The sequence below is a fragment of the Columba livia genome, chromosome 8, assembly GCF_036013475.1.
Source record: "Columba livia isolate bColLiv1 breed racing homer chromosome 8, bColLiv1.pat.W.v2, whole genome shotgun sequence".
NCBI lineage: Eukaryota > Metazoa > Chordata > Aves > Columbiformes > Columbidae > Columba > Columba livia.
Genome location: NC_088609.1, coordinates 7225896 through 7251464, shown reverse-complemented (window position 1 = coordinate 7251464; position 25569 = coordinate 7225896). Strand labels below are relative to the sequence as shown.

The following is a 25569-nucleotide window of genomic DNA, read 5'->3' as shown; positions in this document are numbered from 1 at the left end:
GCGGGGGTGGGCGGTGGGAGGTGGCACGTGAGGCGCACGTGGGGCGCCCGCCCCCCTTTCGCCCCTCCCACAGCAGCCCCCTCACCGCGGTTTCGCGCCTTCTCTCCCCCACCCCGGCTTTCCTGTCAGGAACGGGGCCGACACCTTCTCCCGGTCTTCTTGAGAAGGTAAAGCGGAGGGAGAAAGGCACCTCATCCCCAGGGACGCGGCACGGGGCGCTCATTCAGCACCCACGGGCAGAACCCTCCTCATGAGGACCCCCCCTCCTCCACACACCCCCCGGCAAAAGGAAAACTTTATGTCAAGGAATTGTGGGGACACAGAAGTCAAGGCTGGGAGGCCTGGAGGACCCCGCGGCTTTATCTGTCCTCGTCCTTCAGAGGGAACGCTAGGGTTGCTCAACAAACGCTTCCCCCCGCATTGGGGGTTCAGTACAAATGCGCATCCCCTCCAGTGGGGTTCTTCCGAAGGGCCTTACAGGAGCAAGGGCAAATATTTTTTAAGGGAAGTAAAAGTGGAGCACCTGCTGACTTGAGTAGCCCCCAAGAAGCAGGGCTTTTGTGGCAAAGGGATGTTCAGGGTCATGTCTTACCCTGGGGAGCGTGAGCTACAGCTCACTGTTAAGGGGGGACCCAAACAGGGTGCCTGGCTGGAGAGGTCCCAGCCTGTGGTTCAGAGGGTCAGAAACTGGGTGAAAGGCTGAGGTTTGCACCCTTGCTTTTCTCTTTCCCCAGGCAGACACAGGCTCATGACGGACTGTGAGTCACAGGAACACGTCACCAGCAAATAAACTCCAGTAACCTCTCGGTAGCTGCATTTCACTGTGTGCACGGGAAAGTTTACCCCAAGTCAGGAGAACTAAGCCACTAATTTCCTACTGCCAAGTACGTGTCTTTCCTTCTCCTCATGACCTCAGGGCTGTGCTATGCACGTGTACCCAAACGCACCTTGAAAAGTTGTCCCAAACCAAGGTACGAAGACCCATTAATAAAACAAACTTGTTTTGACCAACGCATACCAAAGACACACTTTTTCAAACGTGTAACTCTGCTGGAACTATTCAGAAGTTGTTCTAAATAATCCATGGGGACTTGGAGCAGAGTTGCTGAGTGAAAAAGTCTGAAACAGATTCAGTGTGCAATGTGTGCTCACACTCTTATTCCACCACCAGTCTTTCATGCTGCTTAATAGGAAAACTGTGGTAAAAATTAAAAGGAAAAAAAAAACCTGTCATTACTGAAATGCAAATAGGTGCACTGGGAATTTTCACATAACTTTGCCCCTGTTCTTAAGAAGTCAATTTTAACACAATGCTGCTTAGAGATGCTTTCAAGTTAGGCTGTACATGATCGCTGATGCCTTCATGCTGAACATGCTGTTCTAGCTATTTACACTGAAGTGTCTTGTGGTGCCAGCAAGTGGAAAAGCAAAAAACCACAAACATACTATGTCCAAAAATTTCCTAAAGTTCAACAAAATGTTCATGGAATTGTTTAATGAAATGGGTAAAACCCTGGGTGGTAAGAAAATGATATGCCTTTAATAGAAATAAAAATGCACCTAACCTTCAGAGCTAGTTGATTTGCTTTTCCTATTTTGCCTTAAAGAGGTGGTTGATATGTGCCACCAAATATTTTTAGCACCTCTTGACACGTCTCTCAGGCCAAAGCGCGATGTGATGGGCACTGAGCTACCTCCCTGGTTTCTCCCTAGCAGAGCCTTCATAGCCTCTTTTCCTGCTCTTTAGAGGTTGTTCACCTGCAGCTCACTGAGGGTGAAGAGCAAAGCAGTCACTCTCCTTCCTTTTCTTCCCATCCTTTACACAAGACATTGGCAGAAGGCATCGCCACTTCTGCTTGGGCCACTCACGCCCATCATCTGCTCTTGTCTTCACCGCTCCAAATTGCTGCACTCTTTCATCAGCTACATTATTTACTCCACTTGTCACTACGTAGTTGTAATCTTGATTTTCTGGAGTGTTTTACATTAATCCTATGGATTGCATTGCTCAGTGATTGCCTAATTACAGCCGTTCCTCAGCACTCCTGGCTGAATCACTGTGTGGTCCTTCCCATTTCTTGATGTGGGAACCTCTGGACCTGACACCCCAACCTTTTGCGTCAGCTTCACTTGCTCTCACCTGCCCAGTGCCAGGCAGCAACTTGATTTCTGCAGCACTGCTTGTATCCCCCGCTTCTTCCCTTCTCTCCCTTTCCCCCTCTCCCTCTCCTCTCCCTCTCCTCTCCCTCTCCCTCTCCCTCTCCTCTCCTCTCCCTCTCCCTCTCCCTCTCCCTCTCCCTCTCCCTCTCCCTCTCCTCTCCTCTCTTTTTTTTTTCTTTTCTTTCCTTTTCTTATTTTTAACTTTCCCTTTCCCTTTGCCTTTCCTTTCTCTATTTCCCCACCACCAAGCCAGTGCACGCAACAATTTACAGCTCTCACATGCACATTATGTACCAGCGCTTTGGTGACTGGGTCTGCTTTATGCCTGTAAGCTCAGGGGGAGCATAAAGAAAAGCCTTTACTGTTAATGCATATGTGCTGCCCAGCATGTTTAATATGTGGACAAGTCCATCCACCACATATCTGGCCCAGGAGAGGCAGCAGCAAGGTCTGTATTGGCTGATGGGTGTGGAGAGGTGGGAATGGCAAAAGGGGGCAAGGCAGAGGGTTGAGACTTTCACAATCCCTCTGTAAATCTGTGCCCAATCCTGTTCCTTCCTGTCATTTTTGGCACTGCTGCAAAATAGGTGTGATTGATGTTGCCTGCTTTTAATTCTGTGGAACTCTAATTTATTGTCTGTTTTAAGATTTTTGGTGTCAGTCAACCCAGGGATGAAGTAGCTATGGCTGTTTCTGATGCCTACATTTATTGACCAGAACGATTATTTCCTTTAAAACTTCTATCTGGGCTTTAAAGTCAGTCACCCCAGAGCCTCAATACTTTCACATATTTCAGTAAAGTGTAGTATGTCCTATAATAAGCTGTTTAAAAATATGTATGCACAATAGCAACTTTCTAATCTATCAAGGAAAGAGCTCCCTCAAGTGGTTAAAAACATTGTTACAGTTTTCACTATTTTCCTTTAAAAAACAAAACAAAACAAAACAAAACGACAGTGATGTTTGATCTGTAATGTAAAACCAGTTATAAATGTAGCAGTGAATGAGATTCCATTTTCGCATAACCATAAAAATGGTGTGGATGTAAGACGACTGAGGCCAAAACTCAGTCAGGCAAGTTAAAAAAACAAATTAAAGAAACTGTAGAGGACTTCAGCCTGATCTGATAATGCATGATTGAATTTTGGCAGGAAAACCGAAAACTAGCTCCAGCAGATATCACATTGTTGAGGATGCCTGAAGTGTTTGTAGCTCATAAATGTTACTTTTGAAAAACTCTGCTTCAATTTTTCACAGTTTCTGCTATCATCATGTCAAGATTTTGCATGTAATTACCCTTGCTCCTCTTTACTTTGTATGAGGTGTAGAGTTTTCAAAATATTTGCTGAAAGAGATTCAGATCAGCAAACTTTGGAGGAAAGACAGAAGCAACAAGAATTAAACTCTGACTTCAGCCAGCAAGTCCTCGTGCAGTCACATTTCTCTCAGCAGAGGGCAGTGGTATTCCTACTCAAACATCACATCACATCACTTTTTGCTACTGAAGTTAAATCATGCTTTAAAAACAAAATAAAAAAAGAAAAAAGTGAAGCCCTGCTGCCAGCCAGCAGGTTACTGGCTTGCTCTCCAAGCTCACAAATTCCGGTGTTGAGTGTCTTGCCACCAGCAAGCAGGAGGTGCAACAGCCAACTGAATTACTGCAATTCTGTTGCTGAAAAGGGAAACTTGCACTATTTTTTGAGGAGCAAATATTTTTTCCTTTCCCTACCATTTTGAAGGAATAGAATTAATCTTGCCGGCTGGGCTGGCATAATAGTTCGGGTTGTTTGTTTAAATTGAGGAGGTTATTTCCTCAGTATATTTTAAAAGGAGAAGATACTTCTAATCTGGCTGAACATAAAATCATGAAAAGTATTGAATCCATATAGGTATAACTATTGTCTAACCCTAGTAAGCTGAACTGTGTTTTCTGAAACTGTTCTGTACCTTCTGTGACACACCAGCTTTCTATTTCTGTTAGGCTCAGAAAGAATTTCACCTGGCTCTCAACCACATGGTATATTATATGTTATATATTATCGTAATTCTCGTGACACCGGCTCAAACCAATATCAGATTTATTTTGCAGCATATTCTGCTGCTTATTAAAATTGCATGAAAATATTGAACTACCTCAAAGAGAGGGTCTCTGAAGTCACTTCAGCAGGAAAACACTGCATTAAATCTACAGTCAGCCCTGGAAGAGTGAGTGACTTCAGAGAGATTAGTTCCAGAACAAACAGGCCTAGTTACTAGTATTGACTCTCCAGATTATAAGGCCTTTCTAAATATTTTTGTGGAAAGGCAGCACTGAACTTGGCCAGCACCTCCTTCCCGTTCCTGCAGTAGCAGCTGTATGTGCTCCTTGTGAGTGCACAGACTGCCAGCTGTGCTACACAGCTGGGGCCCTTCATTGGGAAGGTAACACACAGCAGGTGGAAGAGCTGACATTTTACACCTAGTTTAATGACTGCTTACTACTCTGTAGTAGCGATCTCTTCCTCTCTATATTTAATAAAAATGTGCATCCCTCCTCTTTTTCCCAAGTAAACACTAAATATTTGCTATTGCTCTCCCCATAACTGCTAAGGTGCCTAGGTGGACAAAACAGCGTAAGCCAGGATTTTCTACTATTTTATTGTCTCTCATTTATTTGTTACAGCATAAACATTCTGACTGCTGATGGACATGGAAGAGAATTTGTGCTTACGGAATGACTGGTCCAGGATGATTCCCAATACAGTCGTTTGCAGGTAATTGTACAGTCCTACCCATCAACTTTTTCACTTTTCTAATCAGGAGATTTCCACAGCTTGCTCCACCCCCCAGCTGTAGAAACAGAAGCATGTTTTTATGGCAGGGCTTCCATACACAAGCTGCAATATATATATATTTGTAATCTTTTAGACTGTCTTCAAAAATAACATTATGAAGCTGTGGGAAAGGTATTGGACTTGAAAGGTGTGGGGAAAAAAACATTGAGGTGCTATGCTGAGAACAGACCAGCCTCTTTGGGGGAGTATGAGATCCTTAGGGTCATCAAGGAGAGATCTTACAGAGAAATGTCATGTAGGTAGCCAGTGTGCTTGCAAGACACATGGGGAACACCATGGAGAAGTCAAGGAACATCAAAACGGCAGCTAGAATCATAGTGCCAGAAGTGGCTTATCCTTATATTGAAACACCCTGAAAAATACGAGGACATGGGGAAAAACAATCCCCAGCAGGAGCAGGACACATTTCTCAGAGGAGAACAAATGTCTTCATAAAGCCATGGAAGATTGACTTTGTTGTAAACTACGAAAGAAAACATTTTCAGCTCTCAGTGTCAGACATTTCCTGTTTCCACCTTGTTGTAATCTCTGCAAAGATAGATGACATCTACTGAAAGCAGTCCCAAGCAGGAGACATTTTTAAACCTGCCCAGGCAGTTCTTTGGCTGTTTCCATGGCAATGAGGCAGCGCATCCTGCTGCTCTCCCTTCTGCCAGAGCCTTTCCCAAGCTTCATATGGACCAACAACACCATGCGTTTGTCGCTCCCCTGCCAAAAGCTTCCCTCTTTTCTGCTCAAGGCCATTCCAATCTGCTGCTTTCTGCTTCTCCCTGATTTTGGAAACACCTTGCCAGAGAGGGAATCCATCCATGTGTTCTCCCCTGCACTGATTCAGGCCAAGGAGGGACCGCTGATGGTTATGCAAGTTATGCCTGGAGAGGGCAGTGGTTTCCAACCTTTCTGCCTTGGAAAGATGTTTTAGATGATGGTAAGGGAGAGCACTGTAGGGGCCAGGAGCATAAACAAAGCAGAAAGAAAGAAAATCCAGATTTCTGTCTAGTCTCCCGAAAGAATCGGACTGAAACTTGGCACCGCTGGCCTTAGCAACAAGTAGAGCAGTAAAGAATGTACAGACTTGGTACAATGCCGTGCTTATTGAAGGAGATGACAGGCATGAAGGAACACTTCCAAAAGCCCGAATTCAGATAGATCTTTGTCACAGCTGAGTCTCTGGCAGCTCTCGACAGCATTTCCCTGAAAGTGAAAAAAATAAAAATCAGAGTTAAAAAGCTGAAAGAGGAGCCTTTGCTGTCAGCTGAGGCAAAAATGGGAGGTTATAATGGAACTACACTGGGAGGTGAAGCAATCTGCAGGATTTGCTGCAGTTGATCTGTATTGGGCTGAGTTGATGTGGTTACAAAAAGATCTTTGTGCTCAGCACTATTCCGTTGCTGGCCTAGTGCCTTGAGGCTTACATGCTTTGGAAATATGGATGAGGAGATGAAAACTTGAGCTTGTTTAAAGGATTTGAATCTGAAGATGGCAGGCCCAGGAGAGGGATTCTGAGTTCAGACATGTAGGTCATGCAAGAGAGGTCTTGTCTTCACTAGCAAGTTAATACGAAATACAGTAAAAGTGTTCCTGTTAGTTCAATCCTTGCCCACACACAAAAAATCCCTCATTGCATAAAGTGGCTGGAGAAATATGAATTGACAAACCAACCAGAAAACAGGGTAAACCTTGAGTGGATTCACTTCATCCTTTACCACTGCCATTTCTCTGCAGTAGCAACCCAAGTTAGCACCATCAAAACAAACAGCAGTGCTTACTCCCCACAGTTTTTCCAGTTATGCTTTCCTTACCAACTGCAGGCTCCTTGCTTCCTATTCATGAGCTTATTCACCCAGTGGCTCCCAGTGCCCACAACAACCATTACCCTTCTTCAGCACAAAAGTCTTTGTTTTATAGTTTTGAAAATGCATCTAACAAGACCTCATTTTCCTGTTCCCTGCTGATCAGGCACCAAGTTATGGGAGAATCACTGGCATGATGTTACTGTAGCCTGTGATTTTAGGAGGAAGGATCCAGGCTGAAAGCATTCTGGTGGCATTCCAAGTAAGCTGTCATGAGAAGAGAATCCAAAGCGCAAGACCTCAGCGCTGAGGGAAAAATCAGAGGTTTTCAACTACTTGGAGGAAAAGTGTAGAACTATAAATGCTAACTCAGTAGCTCCCCAGGAATGAGCATGTGCCATGCTGAGACTGAATGCATCACTAGCAAATCCCTGAGGCCGGATCTCTATTTCTGACTGCGCAGTATAACAGCTCCAGGGAACATACAAACAGAGGATGCTGATAATTTCACAGTTTCTGCTTCCCTGTGAGGCAGAAAATAGAAGTGCTCTGAAGCTTTCTCAGGAACACAGAAGTAATGTTTTCCAGGGCCATCAAATGCAGAGGAACATAGATGTGTTCTCTGCAAACTGGAGAAAGGGAAACAGAATCGTCTGCTGCCGTGGCTGCTGAAAGATCTCTTGGCTGATCAGGCAAGAGATCTTGTGGACTGCAGCTATAGAACTGGTCCCTTGCAGAAGAGACATTGGGGAGGGGTGTGAAGTTGGCTCAGGTAGATGGAAACCTCAGAAGCACGCACAATCCACCGTAGATTCATATCAGTGTCGCCCCTAGCAGCGCAGATTAACGTGCCTCATATGTCTGCCCTTTATCACAAGCAGCCCATGGGGAAAGCTCCCAAGACAGATGACTCAAGGTAATTTTGTAGTGTGACTGCATCCTAAGAAAGAGCAGACAAAAAGGGAAAGGCAGACAGCCAGGCGGTCTCTCGCACGCCGAGGTCAAATTCCCCTTGCTGTCACTCTCGGGTTATGAGAAAGCTGAGGACGACTCAGTGAGGTAACAGAAACACTCCCGTGTCTGCCGGCAGGACCAACAAGGCACCAGGCTGACTTAAACATACGCTCATGTAAGTGCAACGATATAATCTCTGACCATCAGAAAGAGGATGCCCGGGTTTCACTTCTAAATGTCTCAACTTCTCTGCATAGCTGGGATTGCAGAGTGAATACCTCAGCTGTATGAAATGTGCTGTTGGCTCTCGGGAGGGATTATTTCAGGTTGGCTGCAGCTGGGAGTACGTAGAATGACTTCAGGCCTCATTAGATGCACACTTAACAAGTTTTCTGCACAAACATAAAGGGAAGAAAGGTTTTCTTAAGAAAGCCAGGCTTATACAGTTGTCCTATGTGTGTGGGGAAGGGAGTGTCTGTCTGTCTGCCCAGCTGCCTTTTGCCTCCAGCAACTTTTGAACCTGCTGGCCAATTTTATGCAAACCAGATGGAAGAGCCAGAGGTCCCAGAACTATTCAGTTCCTGTGAGTTTTGTGAAAAAAATCAGCCTGGTTAGTGGACAGAGTATTAATGCTCTGAATGGAGAAAACCTGCAGATAAACTCAACTTTTATTAGAACAAGAATTTAAGTTGGCAGGGATCAGTGGAGCCCATCTAGTCCAGTCTCCTGCTCAACGCACAGCCAGCTTCAAAGTTAGATGAGGCAGCTCAGGCCCCTCATTTTGAAAACCTCTGAGCTGTTGGAGAATCCACTCTGAACCTCAGCTTCACAAAGCAAACATATCAAGTGCAACTGCTTTGGCTCTGCTGATCAGGGAATTAATTTTCCCCTCTTTTAAAGAAGGCTTAGAAGTGGCAGCCAATGGTAAAGCCTGCAACAATCCCCATGCCAGGCAGTCCATAGGACTCTGCTTATGTAAAATATATTTAACCACCAGCTAGTTACTTTATTTTGGCCTTTTGTGTTAGTTAATGATTAAAAGTACAAAGGTCAGACTCAGAGACACAAGGCTTTGTGTATCTCATTGTTTGATTTACCAGAAGCTACAAGGGAAGGAGCGCTGCTCTGTATGAGTGGGAACTATAGGCTAAATATCCAGCCTGACAAGCTAATGAGAACAAGTCATTCATTAACAGAAGACTTGCTGCTAGGCAAACACACACAGCTGGTATGGGAGAAGAATTTGGATGTGAAATGAGACAGTGTAGTTGTTTCTTTATAAGACATTTCCTACTTCAGCAAGTTTACAGTCTAAATAAAGACCACACAAAACACATTGAGAGCCTGATCAGAGGAAGATTTGGGCTTATGTCTTTTCTGAAAGGTTTGGTAATGAGCAGAGAGGCAGAATTTGCAAAGAAAACGGAAATATTTGCATGTTTAACAGAAGGAACAAGTTTTAAATTTAAGTGAGATTCGACTACAAATGTATATGCTTCTCTCTTGGGTACCAGCCTATTCTGGGCACACACACATACCTACGCGTTCAGAGACATCTTATAAAACCCTGATGCTTTCTTCTGCTTCAGTTGTGCAATTACATTTCTCTTTAGAGCAGTTTCACACTACTGAGCATTTTTTGAAGAAATAACATTAAAGCTAGAAGCTGAAAAGCATGGATATTTAATATTATATAACTGTGTGAGGTGGGAACACAATGTCATTTGAAAGATAAAGTAATCACTTACATTTCTTGCATAATTAAATAAAAAAACCTGCCAAGGAAGAATCTATCCGAACTTTATAGAATGAACAATAACAATGTTTTAGATCAAACTTTGACTTTAAAAAGTAATTTAATTATTCAGGACCATTGCATATGGTATGGCCATTCATGGCCAGAGCTCATGGGCATTTATAAAAGTGATCCAGAGCAAGGCTGGATCCCTGCCATTCTAAATTTATAATGCAGGACACCAATCCTGCAAAATGTTGTACCCTCAGGCTTCGTTACAAGATCAAAAACTAAATTCAGAGTTCTATGCAAAGTCAAAATGAGACCAGGAGTGAAATCACAGAGAGATTAATTGTTGTAACAAGGGCAACTTTGGAAGACACAATTTTCAGTATGATTTAGAAAAGGGAAGTGAAGGTGCTGGGAACTCACTGGTTGGCAAAGTATTCTGAGTGTAAGGGGCAGTGTGAGGAGCAAGAAGATAGAGGTGGAGGAGGCATAAGGGGAAACTAGCACATGAAGCAAAGAGAATGAAGAGGAAGCACTGCTAAGTCTGGAGTCTTAATGGTGCTTTCCAACCCAAATGATTCTACTATTATAATTCTGTATTATTCTAACTGCACATCTTAGAAAAACAAGATAAGGGTTTTTTTTATTATATATATATATATATATTTTTCTGGCTAATGTAGCCCTTATTCTGTTTTGGACTCTCATGGTGGCTATTCTAATTCACATACACTTCTCTAGTCATCAGAAGAATCTAAGGTGGGATGAGATTGGTCTCAGAGGCATTGATAGAGGCACTGCTGTCTAGTCCGCTCTGAAGTGTTTGCCATCTCTTATCTAAATGTCTGCTCTCTGACTACAAACCTCTCAGGGAGAAAAAACAGAAAACACAGGAAGAAAAGTTTCCATCTGCAAATGAGCTAGGAAGATTTCAAATTAGGAACCAAAAATTTATGCTACTAAACTTGAATTAAGGCAACCCTGGAACTCTGGTGGCAAAACAGTTCTATCGACCCACCTGCAAGACAAATGCCTAAAAGCCTGAATCATCACCAGTGCTGTCGAGGGACCTCATATTACCTCAGCAAATGTACTTCATCAGTGATCACACTGTGCAAGCTGAGTACTAATTTGCAATTCCCAGCAGATGCAGAGACTTGTCATCATTTTTGTTTGGTAGAGGCAACATTTTCCACAGCAAAAGGCAAACAAACAACGTTCTTAATGTTCTTATTAGCATACCCTTCTACAACCTTTTGTGCCTTGAACAGATGCTTGGGAGGGGCAGTGCAGCTGTAGTACTTACAGAAACACATCAGACAGGAAAACAATTACTGAAGAAGTCCTATAATCTGGTTATTCAAACCTCTGCTGTGAAAAGGTTATGGGTTATACCATGATGGGTATAGCTCTTGTGAAAGCTCAGCACAGTTAATGTATTGCTGTTCGCAGTTAATAGAGATGTACGTAAGGACTGGCCACCCTGTTATGATCTGTGGGGGTGGTTAGTTACACCGAAAACTGTACTGCCCAGAAAGCTTTTCATTGACTCTCACTGAACAGGCGTCTGAATACCCCAAGCTATCTTGCATGCACTGTACATAAATTAAAATTTAAATCCTAGGAATGATTAAAAATAACTTTTAAGACAACGCTGAAACACTACCTATTGTGCCATGAAAGATCTATGCAGACAGTACATTTCAAGAGCTGTCAATCAGAGATGAAAGGATGAGTACTTGTACATGTTGCACCAAGAAACAACATTCTCCTTTGAAATGGCTCAGCACTTACAAGCTGTCAATGTTTATTGCAGGGTAACTAACCTTGTGTCACAAAGCCTGGATCAGATTTTATTTTTCTTTTTTTAAATGTCTTTCTCCACAACACCTCCATTAAGGTACCTGCCTGTTTTTCAGCCTGGTGAAGTCCAGGGTGTTCCAGCGACACTGAGCAGCAATGCCACGGGCCATCTAGTGGACATTACACACTGCCTTTGCAGACATCCCAGGGGAGTTACAGCTGTCCTGAGAGCCACAACTTGTTCTGGTATTGCAATAAAACCATAAAAACCCTGACATGTTATGGACATGTATCCCTTACTCTTGAGAAACCTCCAAATGCCTCAATCTGGCACTTAACGAATACCTCAAATAATACCATCCATGTCCTAAATACCAGCCAAATGTTTAACAAAAATCCGTTTCTCTGTGTAGCTTTGATACACAGAAGGTATATGAGCTGGAAGAATAGCAAAGATTACTCCTAGAATTAACTTTCAAGCCACCAACAGAGTACTGCTAGTTAATTTTTCCTAGGTTACAAACAGAAGCTGCCCAGTTGACTCAAAACTGAGGATCAGGAGTCTCCAGTTTGTCCACAGGCTTCTTCTGGCACAGAACCTGTACTTCAGGCAGATGACAGCACCACGCTTGTGACATGTAAGGCTGAGCACATAAGACTGCTCAGCCAGCAATTATTTAAATGATTGTGTGATTTTTGGAGCATAGTGCGCCTGTGAAGCAATGCATTGTTAGTGCTTAGAAGCAGCTTTAAGAAACGGATATATGGTGAATATTTAAAGTCAGTTCAGAAGCGTTTCTAGAAATACCATGTTTCTCATCAGGCGCATTACTGTAACCCCAATGCTGCCTTTGTTCCTTGGTCCTTTTTATCCCTTACTTAAACAGCTCCTGAGACAGCAGATTGACTGGAAGCCCAAAATCGCCAGGAGGACAGTAACTGTTACTGGTGCCTCATTAATGCACTGTGCCAGACCTCTTCAAAAGAAATTACCTTCTGAGAAACAACCTATTCCTGATACTACATGAGATGGATAACATCACAGCTGATAATAATAGGTATAACTGATACAGATTTTTACCTCTTCAAAGCACTTTGTAATCTTTGCATGGTTAATAACCATGATGCTCTGTAAATACTTATTAGCCTCTGTTTTAACAGTAAGAAACAAAGTTGCTTGGTGTCATTGGTGACTTAGTAGCACAGAGTTACTTTCATTTTGGGGAGTTTCTTGTTTGTAACTGCATTGCTTTTCTAGCAGGCACTCGAGAAGAGTGGTCAGCAGCCAGGGCTTGGCATCCCCTGTTTATATGATACCCTATAAAATATGTTGCTGAGAGGACCAAGCAGGGGTACAGTCTGAGGGGATGTCTTGTTTAGCACACAACCAGCACTGGCTTTGAAGCTTTTTTAACAAGGTACAGCATAATCCTAAAATACTCTTATACAATAGCAAATGGTGACCGTGCTGCAGCCCTCTTCCCTTTGCAACAGGCCGCCTTAGAAAGTCCCTGCTTGACTCCATCATCAGTTAAGGTGTTGCTATATGTCAGAGAAGTTCTATGCATTCGGATATTAACATAACCCACAGCAAGCTGGTCGATGTGCACAAGCTGCTGGTAGAGAGGATGAGGGATTTCATGAGATCTGAGGAAGAAGAACAGTGTTTCAACATGATTCTGCTTAGTGCTCTTATGTATAATAGTCTCTTGACACTGGCATCTTCTTTCAAAATGCTAATGGCCTTCCTCCGGATAGTTCTTTGGGATCAGTGAGTAAAAGGCATTAGGGAAGAAAAATAGAATTTCTGTTGATTTGCAAAGAGTGGTTCTATCCCACATGGCAACTGCAAATGGCACGAGGGAGCTCTATGTTTGTTGTCTCTCTACAGTCTCCAGAGAAGATATATATTTTGTTTACAAGGCAAACCATTTATAAATGCCAAACCCTGCAAATTCTCGCTGGAATGAGCCCAGGAAATATCTCCACCGCAGAGCGTACCCATGTGGGCCAGTTCTGCCCGAGACTGTCCACCCTGCAGAAATACACACACAACCGTGTCCATACAGAGTCCCAGACTTGGCAACACGCACCCCGTGCTACACCCCAGATGTTCCCCCACTACTGTAAGAACTGTTTTGTTGTGTGTTATTAGCAAGCCTGTCTGTAATTCCTGATCTCCCCCATGTTCTTAGTCCATTAATTTGGTGAGTTAGTGCATTTCTGGCTCCACGTGCTCCCACTTACTCCAGCCTGCGTCGGAGCACACGCCAGCCCAGCTGGATGAGCCACCCCAATTTTAGGCAGAATTTGTATTGCAGCAGGACACAGGTTGAGTGTGTGTGACAGCACAGATGGCATTTCTGTGGCACCTCGTGACCCCGGGAAGGTGGAACATGACCTGAGAATTCCTGTTCCTAAGAATCTTTCATGGAGCTCCAAGAGGAGCTTTGCCTCACCTTCCCACCCCAGGACAGCCACACAAAGGTGGGCCCAGCCCCAGGGTGCTGTGGCTCCTCGGGAGTGTGACCAAGCCAATTGTCACTGTCACTTTTCAGTGATGTGGCGATGGCATCTGAGACAAGCGGCATTGCCGCTTGTCCACTACGCAGCAACACTGCCAAGGCGTTACTGCAGTAGTAGCCAGCACGGGGAGTGAAATATTAATAGTTCCGAGGGCCTAGGCCACACCGCGCTGCCCGTGTCACCCCGTGTCACCCTGCGTGCGACTGGCTGCGGCGGGGGCGGGCTGAGCGGCCTCCCTCGGCGGACCGGAGGCGGCTGCGGGAGCCGCTCTGTCCCCGCTCTCCTGGCGCTCTGTGGTTTAAGATGGCGGCGGGGGCTGAGGGGGCGAGTCCGTGAGTCCCAGGCCGGAGCGCCGCGGGGCCGGCGGGGGCGGCGAGGCGGGCGGGAGCCGCCGGGCCGCGCCGAGGGGAGGAGCGGGGAGGCCGCCTGCCGGGCCGGGGAAGCGGCGGCGGCGGCGGCATGTGAGCGCGGGCCGCGGCCGGGAGCGCGGCGATGGGGCAGCAGGTGGGCCGCGTCGGGGAGCCGGGCGCCGGGCTCCAGCACCAGCCGCCGCCTCAGCACCAGCAGCCGCGGGGACTGCGGGGGAGCAGCGCGGCCAGGCCCGCGGGCCGCCGGCGAGAGGCGGCCGGGCGCAGCGCCGAGGGAGGCTTCAATATCTTCACCCAGCACGGTGAGGGGCCGCCGGGCGGGAGGGGCCGGGGCTGGAGGGAAAGGGCCGAGATCGCCGTCCCTCCTCTGCCTCTTTTGTTGTTGGTGGTTTAACTGGCGGAGGGCAGAGTTGCCCCCCGCCGCTGTGCCACGTTTCGGGGGTGCTGGTGTCGGCCCAGCCCGGAGCCGGGCAGGGAGCTCGGGGCCGGAGGAGCCTCCCCCCGGGCTGGGGACGGGGCCTTGCCGCCACCCAGGGCAGGAGCTCGGGGGCACCGCCGGGAATCACAACTCACAGCGCTCGGTAGCTGTCACTACAGCGGTTCCCTGCTCTGGTTTTGTTTACAAAGGTAAATGTTACATGTGCTTTGTCTTTCTGTTTACTGAGGCGCTTGTGACTTGCCCTTCTAGGTCTGTAAGTCTCTGTTGCTATATAGCTCCTGACAGAGCAAACGGTTTTGTTTTGGCTGTGGTATTATAGCTGCCATCTGATTCTCAGTTGAAGTTTTTGCTTGTCCACCGCTATTCTTATTGCTGTAGACTGATACCGGAAATGTTTAATGCAACATTATTAATAGTTTCTGTAATCTCTCTTAGGAGGACCCTGCAACTTCAAATCCCCCTTTGTAACTGTGTTTGGTTTTTTGTTTTTTTTTTTTTTTTTTTTTTTTTTAATTATTATATCTATTTGGCAACATCTTAATGCACAAAGCTTTGGAAGGTATGATCAACCGAAACCTGTCTACTTTGACAAGCATATTGAGAATAGAAGCACGGATGAATCTCTAATCCTAAAATGAATCTGCTATGGAGGGCTTGGCTGGCTTGGCTTTAGGTGGAGAGAGATGTCAATGTTTGTAGAGCATGGCTGCTTCTGACAATACATGTTTTCTTTTGCTCAATGGAATGAGCATAGGCAAAAAGATTAAGGAACATGCAACCAGCAGTCTAAATGTAAATATCATCTGCTGTGGCTGCTGACATGTAAGTATCTATCAAAACAAGAGCGCAGCACTAAATCTGGTTCTTAAAATCTCAGTGTTATCACAGCTTTTGAGTTCAGGGAACAGTATCAACTTTAAAACCAAAACAGAACTCTGTGCTTGCTGAAACGCCTGACCTGCTACTGCTGCAATTAAAACTAAGGATTACTGTTTTGTTGCATCTTTTAAGCATGGTATCATAATCTTCATGTTTTACTCTGTCGTCTTTGTATTTTTGTAAATACATTGGCAAAAACATTACTCATAATAGACTAATACTGTAAATTCACAATGTTAGGAGCAGACCTCAGAAGTTATGCACGTACCCTGCTTCTTTCAGTATCCTGAAGTTTAAATCTTTACTGGCAGCGTAAAACAGCTGGATGGAGCAAGAGCACTCCTGCTAATGACAAAGTGTCTTGTCTTTTGGTGTTTTGGTATCAAGGTGACTCTTGGGTTCTCGGTCATACAAGGCAAGGACAGAAAGGACATTTGTGGGAAGTACAGTACAACATGTGAGGACATGGAGTTACTTCAGAATAGCACAGTTGAGATTGACTTGAGTGCATCTTTTCGTTTATTGCTGTGTGTTTTAGTGGCAGTTTAGTTCAGCATCCTGCACAAATCCTTCTACTACATCTCTCCACCCTACTAAATTTTAAAGATAGAGAGAATTATTTATATGTAGAGGCAGGGGAAAGGAGAGAAAAAGCTTTCTTAAGCATACATGCGCACCAAGAAGACAAAATATGTCCTTTGTCACCCCTTCTGCTCTGTCTTCCATAGAATTAGAGACAAGAATGAGCCTGGAAAGCCAATGTGCTCTGAATAAAACTGTTCAGTGGCATATGAAAAGAACGTTTCTCTGTGATAACAGTGATTGTATCTTTTAAAATAATTTCTCTACTATTTATATTGCTTAGGTTATCTGCTTCAGCAGTAAGGTAATGGATATAATTTTACTTAGGTTTTTGTTGCTTCTATTATTTTATTTGGAGACTGTAAAGGAAGACATGTCTACTGAAAATAAGATACAGATTTTCATTCTGTTAAATTATGTAAAAGAGGTCGGGATTTTTGGCAATCCAGTTTTTGAGAGTTTCAGGGCAGACTTAAAACTCCTGTCCCATCTTGGTGAATACCTCAGCCATGTTTAATTGTTCCCCGATTCCATGCACATTTTACTAGAAATGAGCGAACAACTCACTATTAATAACTGATACCAAAAGCTAGTTGAAGTTGGGTACTTATTTAAATACTTGTCTTGGGCAATAACTAAAGATTCAGAAAACTGGATCTGGAGTTCACTGCCTTTCTGAAATGATTTGTTTTCGTGTGATCCTTACTCCCTTTGTCTCAGGGATTATTTTTTTTTCTCTCAACTTGTTATTTTTCATTTACCAACCTCCTCCTCCTATTTTACTTAACTCGGCTTTCTGCTGGCTTTCTTTAAGTGTTACACTTCTTTTGCTGAGATGCTGTGGTTGCTGGCGATGTTACTTGATCTAGATTCCTCTTTTCTAGTAATTTCTTTCTGAGCCTGACCTTCCATCTTGTCACTAGGACATGTATTCACAGGGTATGAAAAGTGATGGAAAAAGCACAGGATTACTGGTTAGCACTCCTGGACCAGAGACTAACCAGCCAGTCAGAGGATGAGCCTGAATTATCTACCTTCCTTGGCTTTCTGTGATACGGCCCTTGATGTGAGGAAGAGAACCTGTTGGACCCTTACAGGTATAAATCCTTCCCTCACCTCACGTTGGCAGATTTCATACTATACTGTGCCAGGAGCGACGTGAACTAAGTACTTTTGCCAAAATTAATTTTGAGGGCTTGCTTCTTTGGAATTGTTTATGAAAAAGGATAGAAGTAAACAATGTTTTTAGCATCAGACCCATTTTGCTACAGGATTTTGAAGACCAGCTTGTGTCACATCAATAGTGTAAAATCTCTTATGCTAGGCTACCAAAAACCTTGTCCCGAGTGTGTTTGCTATGTTACAGATGTGTTGGAGAAGCACTGCAGCTATACAGGCACTACCTATTTCAGGGTGTTTTTTTGAAATAAGCAAGGAATTTGAAGATGTTTTTTCTGTTTGATGGGAAGAACAAGGAAATCTGTATTGTGGCACCCCACTCTTCTATCAGTAGGACAACCTAGATTCTTGGAGGCTTTAGCTTACCACAGTGTTGAATTCTGTGAGAACTGCTGTGAAGTTGAGCAGAAAAGTCCTATGCAATCTGAGATGCCGCTGTGATTTGTTAGCTGTGGAGCACAGTTCTCTAAGATGCAACAGAAAGTCACAGATTTTGCAGCCTTTTGCAATGAGCCCTTCAAAGTGCTCCTTTGCGACCATTCCTGGCACATAATCTGTGACTTATAAAAGCAAGCAATGGATCATCAAGCATATTGGTTGCTAGTAATGTACTAGAAAGGAAGAGTGTAAACAGAAGGATTATTCAGATGCTAGTGTTCTCACGTACACTGCGTCAGAAGTAACTAGTACTGCAGGGACAACAATTCAAGAGGGAGAAGCTGTAGTGAACACTCTCCTATGATCAAATTCTTACAGTTCAGTGCAATCAGAAGAAAAGTACTTGGTGCCATTATAGGATGAATTTGCTTTCAGAGAAGGAAAAGGGGAGAGAACAGGGTAGTTGGTTCACTTTTTATCCTTTCATTAGTTTGTTTGAGGGAAGGGGTCCAGCTGATGACAACCAACATCTTCCAAGTTGCATGAGCCCTACTCGGCTCCTCATATGACCTTTGAACAGTGCCATGCTCTAATTTTCTTTCTGAAGAGCAGTGATAACTGCCTGCTGTACCAAGATATTCTTTGGAATGGTGTTAGCCTGCTTTCCATCTTTGAAAAGACTTGCTGAGTGTTGTAGAAAATGTACTGCAGGAAAATCAGAGTGTTTAAATCCTGACTGGGAAGCTTGTGCAATACCTGTTTGCAATACTGCTGCAGTTGCCTTGGTGATATATTTTGGGGTAGCGGGAGGCTCTGCTGCACTTGAGCTTTTGATCCAGCAGGCACGGGACATGTGTTCCCTGTTTTGTTTTCTAGAGGAGGAGTTTAGCAACCTTTTACTATGTGCATCAAGGTCAGGCAAGATAAGCCTATACTTTTAAAAATAAAATTATCATTAAAGCTCCCCTAAGGCAGTTAGAGTGCTGTGCCACGTGATAAAAACATTCTAAAATAGGAAGAAGCATAAATAACACCATCCCTTTGAAATTCAGTGAAACAGAAGGGCTGGATGCAGGAAAATGGAAAGAAGGAGAGAAAATAGGGTCAGTTTAACAACCGCAATTTGTGGGCCTCCTGAAGTTTTCTTTATTTTTCATCCCAGTGAAATGCAGCAAGCTCGGGCCAGAGCTACTTGCCGGCAGACTTTCCTGTCAGTAAATGCCCTGTGCAGATGGAATATAATCACTGTATTCAGTGCCTGACTCTTTGTGCTGTAAATCAGAAATCTTGTGGGACCATAATGTATAAATAACTCTTAACTAGTTATTTGGGGAATAAAGGATAGTTCAGCTAAGTGTCTAGAGGAACATCTCTTGTAGAATGTGAAATTATAGGCATGTTCTATATTGCATCGTCCTCCATGATATCTAAATTATTCTTGCAGATTCAGTTGCATTCAATACCCATTTTTATACCTTGTCTCCAGTTGGAGTTTTTTGCGTAGTCTTTCGCAAATGAGAGGACTCTACCAACTCAACGGAAGGGACAATATAATACAGACTACCTATCAGTTATAATTCCTGGCATATGTATATCTCCTATGTACTTTTCGCATAGACAGAGGAACATAGTCTAAAGAAGGTAAGACTGAAATGAAGTTATTTCAAAAGATGTTAGTCTAACTTAAAAATCAAATTTCAAAGCCCAGACAGATCTCTGATTTCTCAGTTCTCCACATGTAGCAGATGGTGTGGTACAAGTTGTTCTAGCAATATTTCACAAACTTGATATTGCATGCAAGTGCAATGTTTTGCAAAAAGAAAAAAAAAATGTGGGTGTTTTTTTTGGGAAATAGGGACATGGCCAAGTGAACAAGTTGATGGAAAGTGAACGTGTAAGCTCTTGGACACAAAAGCGAATTGTCACAAGTGGCTTAAATCATAGTTTTTAATCTAGCAGGACTGACAGCTCACATAATTAGAGTTGGAAGGTAGTTGGACTGTCTCCTAGAGATGCTGTAGCAGGGTTGGCTTCAGGAATATTTTCTGGCTGGTACTAATTACAGATTCTGGGACAGTAGCCTTGAAATCATGTTTTCACTGGTGTTCAGGAGAAGTGACCTGTTCTCTGACCCACTTAGTTCAGCATATGTTGTGTTTGTTTGTTCTTAGGGCAGGCCAGCCCTTGCTGAAGTCTAATCATACTGTTTAGATCTTTGTTTTATAGATGAAGCCAGATGATCATTAGCGTGATTTATTCTAGCCCATTTCTCTTAGTTGTCACAACTTAATAGTTCCAGTGTACTTTTTAGACATAAACTGTCTTGTAAATACTGCTGACAGCTGACTAATTCACACTCATAAGAAACTATGTTAAAACCCAACTCATACAAACCAAGAAACAGCAGTTTATACTTATTCCAGTAGGGATGCGTGTGAAAGTTATTAAAAGTAATACAGTTAGGTTTTGTTTAGTGGTTGCCAAGTTGATTTTCAGCTGGTTGTATTTCAAAAAGCTGAGGATGGATGACCACAAACTAAAGCCTCACCTATATTATAATTGTTTCAGAATCCGATATCCTAAATCACTGTGTGCCAATCAGGCAGTAGCTCTTTCAATGGTGTGTAATTACAAGTGACACAAAGCTGGGTAGCTGTGGTGCAAATGGCCCTTTGACTGGCTTTGCAGGTGAATCTGCAAAGTAGGGACACAGGTTTGTTCTTAATAGCATTCAGAAGAGTATTTACCAGTAAATAAATATTTCTCGTAGTTGTTTTAACCACCAGCAGTTTCTCTTTCCCTCAACAGAGCAAGAAAGAAACAAAAGGTTGCGCCAAGGGGGCTAACACAGTGGACTTGTTGGGTCTGAGGTAATGGTTCTCTCACCGTCACTGCCTCATCCCTGACATTTCTCTGGTTTTGTGGTTATGAAATACTTTATTTTAAAGGCCGGTCTTGGTGTTATCCATAGAGATTATTCTCTCTAGAATAAGTGACTGTTACAAAACCATTGAGGCTTCCTGTTGGTAACACTGTAAACCACAACAACAAAGCTTAGTTATATTACCCGTATCTGCTCAGGAAGTTTCATGTGCTTTGTGGTCTTTCTATAAAGACATGCGCATCTCCTAATATGATTGCTTATGTGCAATTGTGTATAAATTAACTTTTCAATAGGTGGCTTTCAGTATCAGCTAACTCAGCACAGGAAACAGTCCAAAAATAACTTTGCCTTTTTTGAGGGGGAGACAGAGATGCACATAAATACCTCACTAAGAACTGAATTGGTTTTATTTCTAGTGCTCTTGAAAGGCCATTTAAACATATTTCTTTTAAGACTGAACTGCTTCAAGAAATTCCTTTCCTCTTCTCCTGTCCTTTCCTCCCAGACATTATCCTTAGCATCTTAATCTTGCTATGATACTTCCATTAAAAATAATTACATGTGTTAATCAACTTGGAGCTTCACTTAGGTTGATTTGAAAGTATTCTATGGCAATAGTGATGTGAAAATTTGGACTACAATTATGTAAGAGTAGCAGCCTCATCTTCTGTAGGACAGTTATGCATCCCCTCATCCTTTTGTAACTGGTTTGGATCTTGCTCTATTTTCTGTTGATAGTTTGGGGTTTTTTTTGTTGTTTAATACTAACATGAAACTGAAGCAACTTCTTCTTGTTTTAAGCTATATAAGGCAAAAGAACCATCTCCTGCTGCTCTTGGGTCAAATTAGGAATCAAATTAGAGAACAGGAGGATGAGAACATTCTGGATTTGTGACCCTATGCACCTCCTATTTCTCCTTCCTTTCTCCTGTAATAATCCCAACAACAAAGCATCAGGTGTGTCTCTGTTGTTCGTGTTTGCTGACATCTCAACTAGAATATGTAGGATGAACAACTATGGAGAAGAGTATCTCCATAAAAAGTAATGCTGCAGAAAAAAGAGCACGAATGAGGAAAGACTGGAAAAAGAGAAAAGATGGTCTTGCACCTTCTACTTAATAGTGCATTCAAGTACACTGGAGATTTTATTGCAACTGTTCAACTTCAGAGATAAAACTGTTAAAATACAGTCATGGGTACACTTAATACTTGTTGAATGAGCCAGGTGGGCCTTCTAAACTGATCTATAGTAAGCTGGAAGTGGATTACTGACCAAGGTCTCTGCCAGTGGGCAGCATTCCGCTTGAGGGATTTCCCCACAAAGCTGGTGACTGATCATGGGCACAAAAAGATGAGGATTTCTACCCTCCTGGAGCACAACTGAATGTTAATTTGCAGGACTGTTCATTTTGGGAAGGAAAAACCCCCCAACAAGAATCTCTTCCCCCTATTCCGTTCCTACCAATGGTAGAATCAAGTACGATTGAATAGTGAATACATGTATACACACTTTACAGTTCACATGTGGGATTTACAGTGGGTTGCTGTAAGATACCAATAATCGCTTTTGTTGCAGGTTAAGCGCGCTCAGCACTGTGGCTAATTTTAAAACAAGCGTCAAGCTTGCTTCTGGCTGAAAGAAATTATATTAATATTGGCTAGTATGGTGGTAGTATGGAGCATAGTTCATGAAGTGTTCTTGTTTGTCGTATTCCATGTTCAATTAGACCCACAGTTTTTGGAAAAGTTGGCTGTACAGTAGACACACCGAAACATAAAGGAATTGCAAAGGGAAGAAACACTTCCTTATCACAAATCTATGTGCATTCCAACAGATGGCCTGGCCTAGAAGCTTGTTAAATACTGTCATATCCAAGTAGATTAGTATTACCTCCTACATTTACCCTAAACATCAGAGGTCTAAAACGTGTTTACAGAGCACAGATCTATTATGTAGACAAAAAATGAAAAGGTTTTTACATTCTAATTTTGTAGTCCCTTGATTGTGAAAATAACCTTTCAAACTCAATCTGGAGTGTAAATTAATATAACGAGCCCTTCCTTAGCTTACAGGGTCGGCTCAGTTTCTCAAGATTATTTCAAAGCCTTTACTTCTCAGGGTTCGTTTCGCTAACCAGCAGTGTCACACAATTAACTAGACTGTTCAGTTTTACTGCTGCTATTCAGAAACCTGTGGGAGGCTGTGCAACTGATGAGAATATCAATTTTGTGTTGCTGCTTAGAAAAGCCAACACCAGAAGAAGTAGCTACACTAGTATCTCTGAAAATTTACTTAATAATAGAAGAGGACTGGAAAAATATTTAGATTAGTCTTGAGGGGATTTAAAAAGAAATTATTTAAGTGTTATTTCCTTTAAAGCAATGTAGTATGTCAGAACTTGCTAATTAATGAAACTATGGTGACTGTTCCACAATTAAAAAAAAAAATCTGTTTATGCAAACTTTTTTGAAATTAATCAAGCGATGTCATTCAAGAAAAGAGATCTGGATAACCTTGAAGATCTTTTAAAACGGTGGCGTAGCTCCTCTTAAGTCACTGGGTGCAGCAGAACTCAAGCTTATACTGGCCTGAACTGGGTTTCGTAAGTATAGAGTTACTGCTTGCGTTTAATGCAGTTTTTTCTGAAAGCACAGGTTTTAATTGTACAGCTTTCTTTATGTCCACCTTTCACTTGAGTACAACTGAAAGACAAACCGCATCCTTTGTCTGAGAGCTCATTTGTAGTTCCTTGTCTCCTGTAAATTAATTTTATATGTCTTTTCATCTATAAGCTGGGAAAAAAAAAAAGCAATCTAACAGTTGGCAGCTCTCAGGCTCAGATTTAAGATAAAGGTAAAATAGCAAGTTCTTCTAAGTTGAACTTTAAATTGCTGAATGTCCTACATGTGCTCTTCAGAATATTGTTGATATTTATTAAGAGTCTTGGTAAAATTAATTTTCAAATGGCACCTTAATCAAAGCATATAGGCTGTGGTATAGGCAAGACCTTAAACAGATGCTCTGAAAGTTGTTTCTTTGATCACTTTGTGGTGATATCACTCATTTCTGATTTGTTTTCAAACTTGCTTTTTTACTGACTGGATTAGCATCAAGCAAGCCACGATGAGCTTTGTCATTTGTGGAAGTAATGTAAATACTGAGAACCAGCTCTCTGCAGGCCTTGGAGAATTCTTGCTCTTTCTCCTGACAAGGAGAATGGTTTTTTTGTTGCAGGGGCACATTAGGTGGTTTAGGATTGATGTGCAAAATCAGTAAGTGCTCAAACGATGACTCGAGTAGCCTGCCATAGCTGCCCTGTGAAACAGGAGTCCAGCACATCTCATTCTTGCTTTTGTCATAAAAGCACTATATCTGTCTGGTCAGAAAATTATTTATTTTCTGTTTTTAGGTCACCATAATTAAATACATTTAGCTTTTTTTAGGGCTAAAATGTTTAAAGAGGGCACTGTCCTCTTAAATAAAAGTGATTTAATTGTGTGATAATTCCTCCACTTCAGCACCTAGTTAAAAGTACAGTGTGCTTTGAGAAATTGAAATAAGTCACATGTTTAACTCTGTTAAAGCTAAACTTGTCTGTTGTCTTCTACAGAAGTTCTAATTCTTTCTTATTTTGATGTGAATAAGTCTGTATAGCTTCCATCTATTTTTTTGTCAAATGGTTAAACTAAGTTTGCTGAGGACACTTGCTATGTTCCTTTCCATCAACACACAAGCTTGCACCATGATGGTAAAGGTGCAATGACTTTTTCTGTGTGCCTTGTTAGTTTTTCTGCTAAATTTTCTTGTTTTTTCTTGTTTTGTGGGTTGGTAGCAAAGCATGTAACTGCTTCTGGGTGCAGCCTGGCTCCAGAATAACACTCAGCTGGCCCCTTGGTACCTGCTCAGCCACAGGTGGATGGGTTTAGCCCTGGTGTTGCACTCACTCATGCTGTGGTCTATGGAACTGGCATCCCTTAAGGCAGCAGAATTACAGGCTGTTTAGACTCAGGTGAGCTGTGCTGTTTTCTTGCTATAGGCTGGGGGAATGGTAACCATCCCCAGGTGCTGATCGTTAGTGTGTTTTCTGTTGTGCATCAGCTGTCTCAGAACTACACTGCAGCTGATTCATGGGAGGCATTGCCAGTAAGCATTTTGTTCCTGAACAAGCACAGCCCTTGACTACGAGTCCTAGACAGCAGTTCTGCTTTCTTTAGCCTTCTCCTCTGCACACAAAGCTCACCTTGTTATGTTTGAGCAGGGAAGTGGGATTAGAAACACAGCATTGTCAGCAGAAGGCAGGTGAGTATGAAAGAACACAGCCCCATGCTGGGCAGTGCTACCATGTTATCTGGACAGCACACAGGAGGATGCTGGAATTTTAAAGAAAGAATATAAAAGGATCAATTACAGGTTGCTTATGGAGATCATGATTTTTCAGCCTACCACGAGAGGGTGCTGCGATGCTTTGACTTAATTTATCCATGGAAAATTGGAGGGTTTGTTGTTTTTTTTTTTTTTTTTTTTCAACATTACTATGTTGCAGTGAACAGTGTTTTAAGTAATTGTGGGTTTATGAAAGCAGGCAAGATCCACATATCAAAAGGCAGATGCATCTGTGTCAAAATTTAAGGGAGTACATGTTGCTTTTGCTTTTAAGAGATCAACTGCTCCCCTTTTAGTTGTTTTGTTTCTATTGGGCTTTATCCTAGATAACTTCCTCTGCCGGTAAGAGAGGTTTTGTGACTTGTTTATGTGAAAGGATGCAGGCAACGTTTTGGGCATGAAAAGACATTAAATCTGATACTTCTGCTGGGAAATCTGAGCTCTCAAATTAAGAGTCACTTCTTAATGCTTCTGTGCATGTCTCATTTGTAAAATGGCAGTAATGCTTGCTTGTTTTATGGAGATGTTTAGACTTAACTTTGCATAAACAGACACAGAAAAGCTGTCTGCAGGCTAAATGTTGTCTCATCTGTTAAGGAAATGAGTTTGTTGTGGTTCTAGCCTGTATTTCAAAACAATTGTGACATAATAGGTCTGATAGA

General features: G+C 42.8%; 1 protein-coding gene and 1 long non-coding RNA gene across 3 annotated transcripts in view; both read left to right on the top strand.

Annotated features, from left to right (window-relative positions):
- The first annotated feature begins 27 nt into the window (after positions 1-27).
- On the top strand, positions 28-12461 carry LOC110357810 (uncharacterized). Its single transcript, XR_002411713.2, has 4 exons — positions 28-167; positions 735-884; positions 4823-4913; positions 11405-12461. It is a non-coding gene; the product is annotated as an uncharacterized LOC110357810 (long non-coding RNA).
- A 1634-nt stretch (positions 12462-14095) lies between these two features.
- The window catches only part of ABL2 (ABL proto-oncogene 2, non-receptor tyrosine kinase), a 48596-nt gene continuing 37122 nt past the window's right edge, over positions 14096-25569 (top strand). Inside the window, exon 1 of one of the 2 annotated variants that reach the window (XM_065071737.1) lies at positions 14096-14484. In XM_065071737.1, the coding sequence (XP_064927809.1) occupies positions 14307-14484 (178 nt within the window). In that variant the 5' untranslated portion in view covers positions 14096-14306. Of the gene's footprint in view, positions 14485-14515; positions 17180-25569 lie in introns of those variants that run through there. The other variant, XM_065071739.1, reaches the window with a different exon arrangement.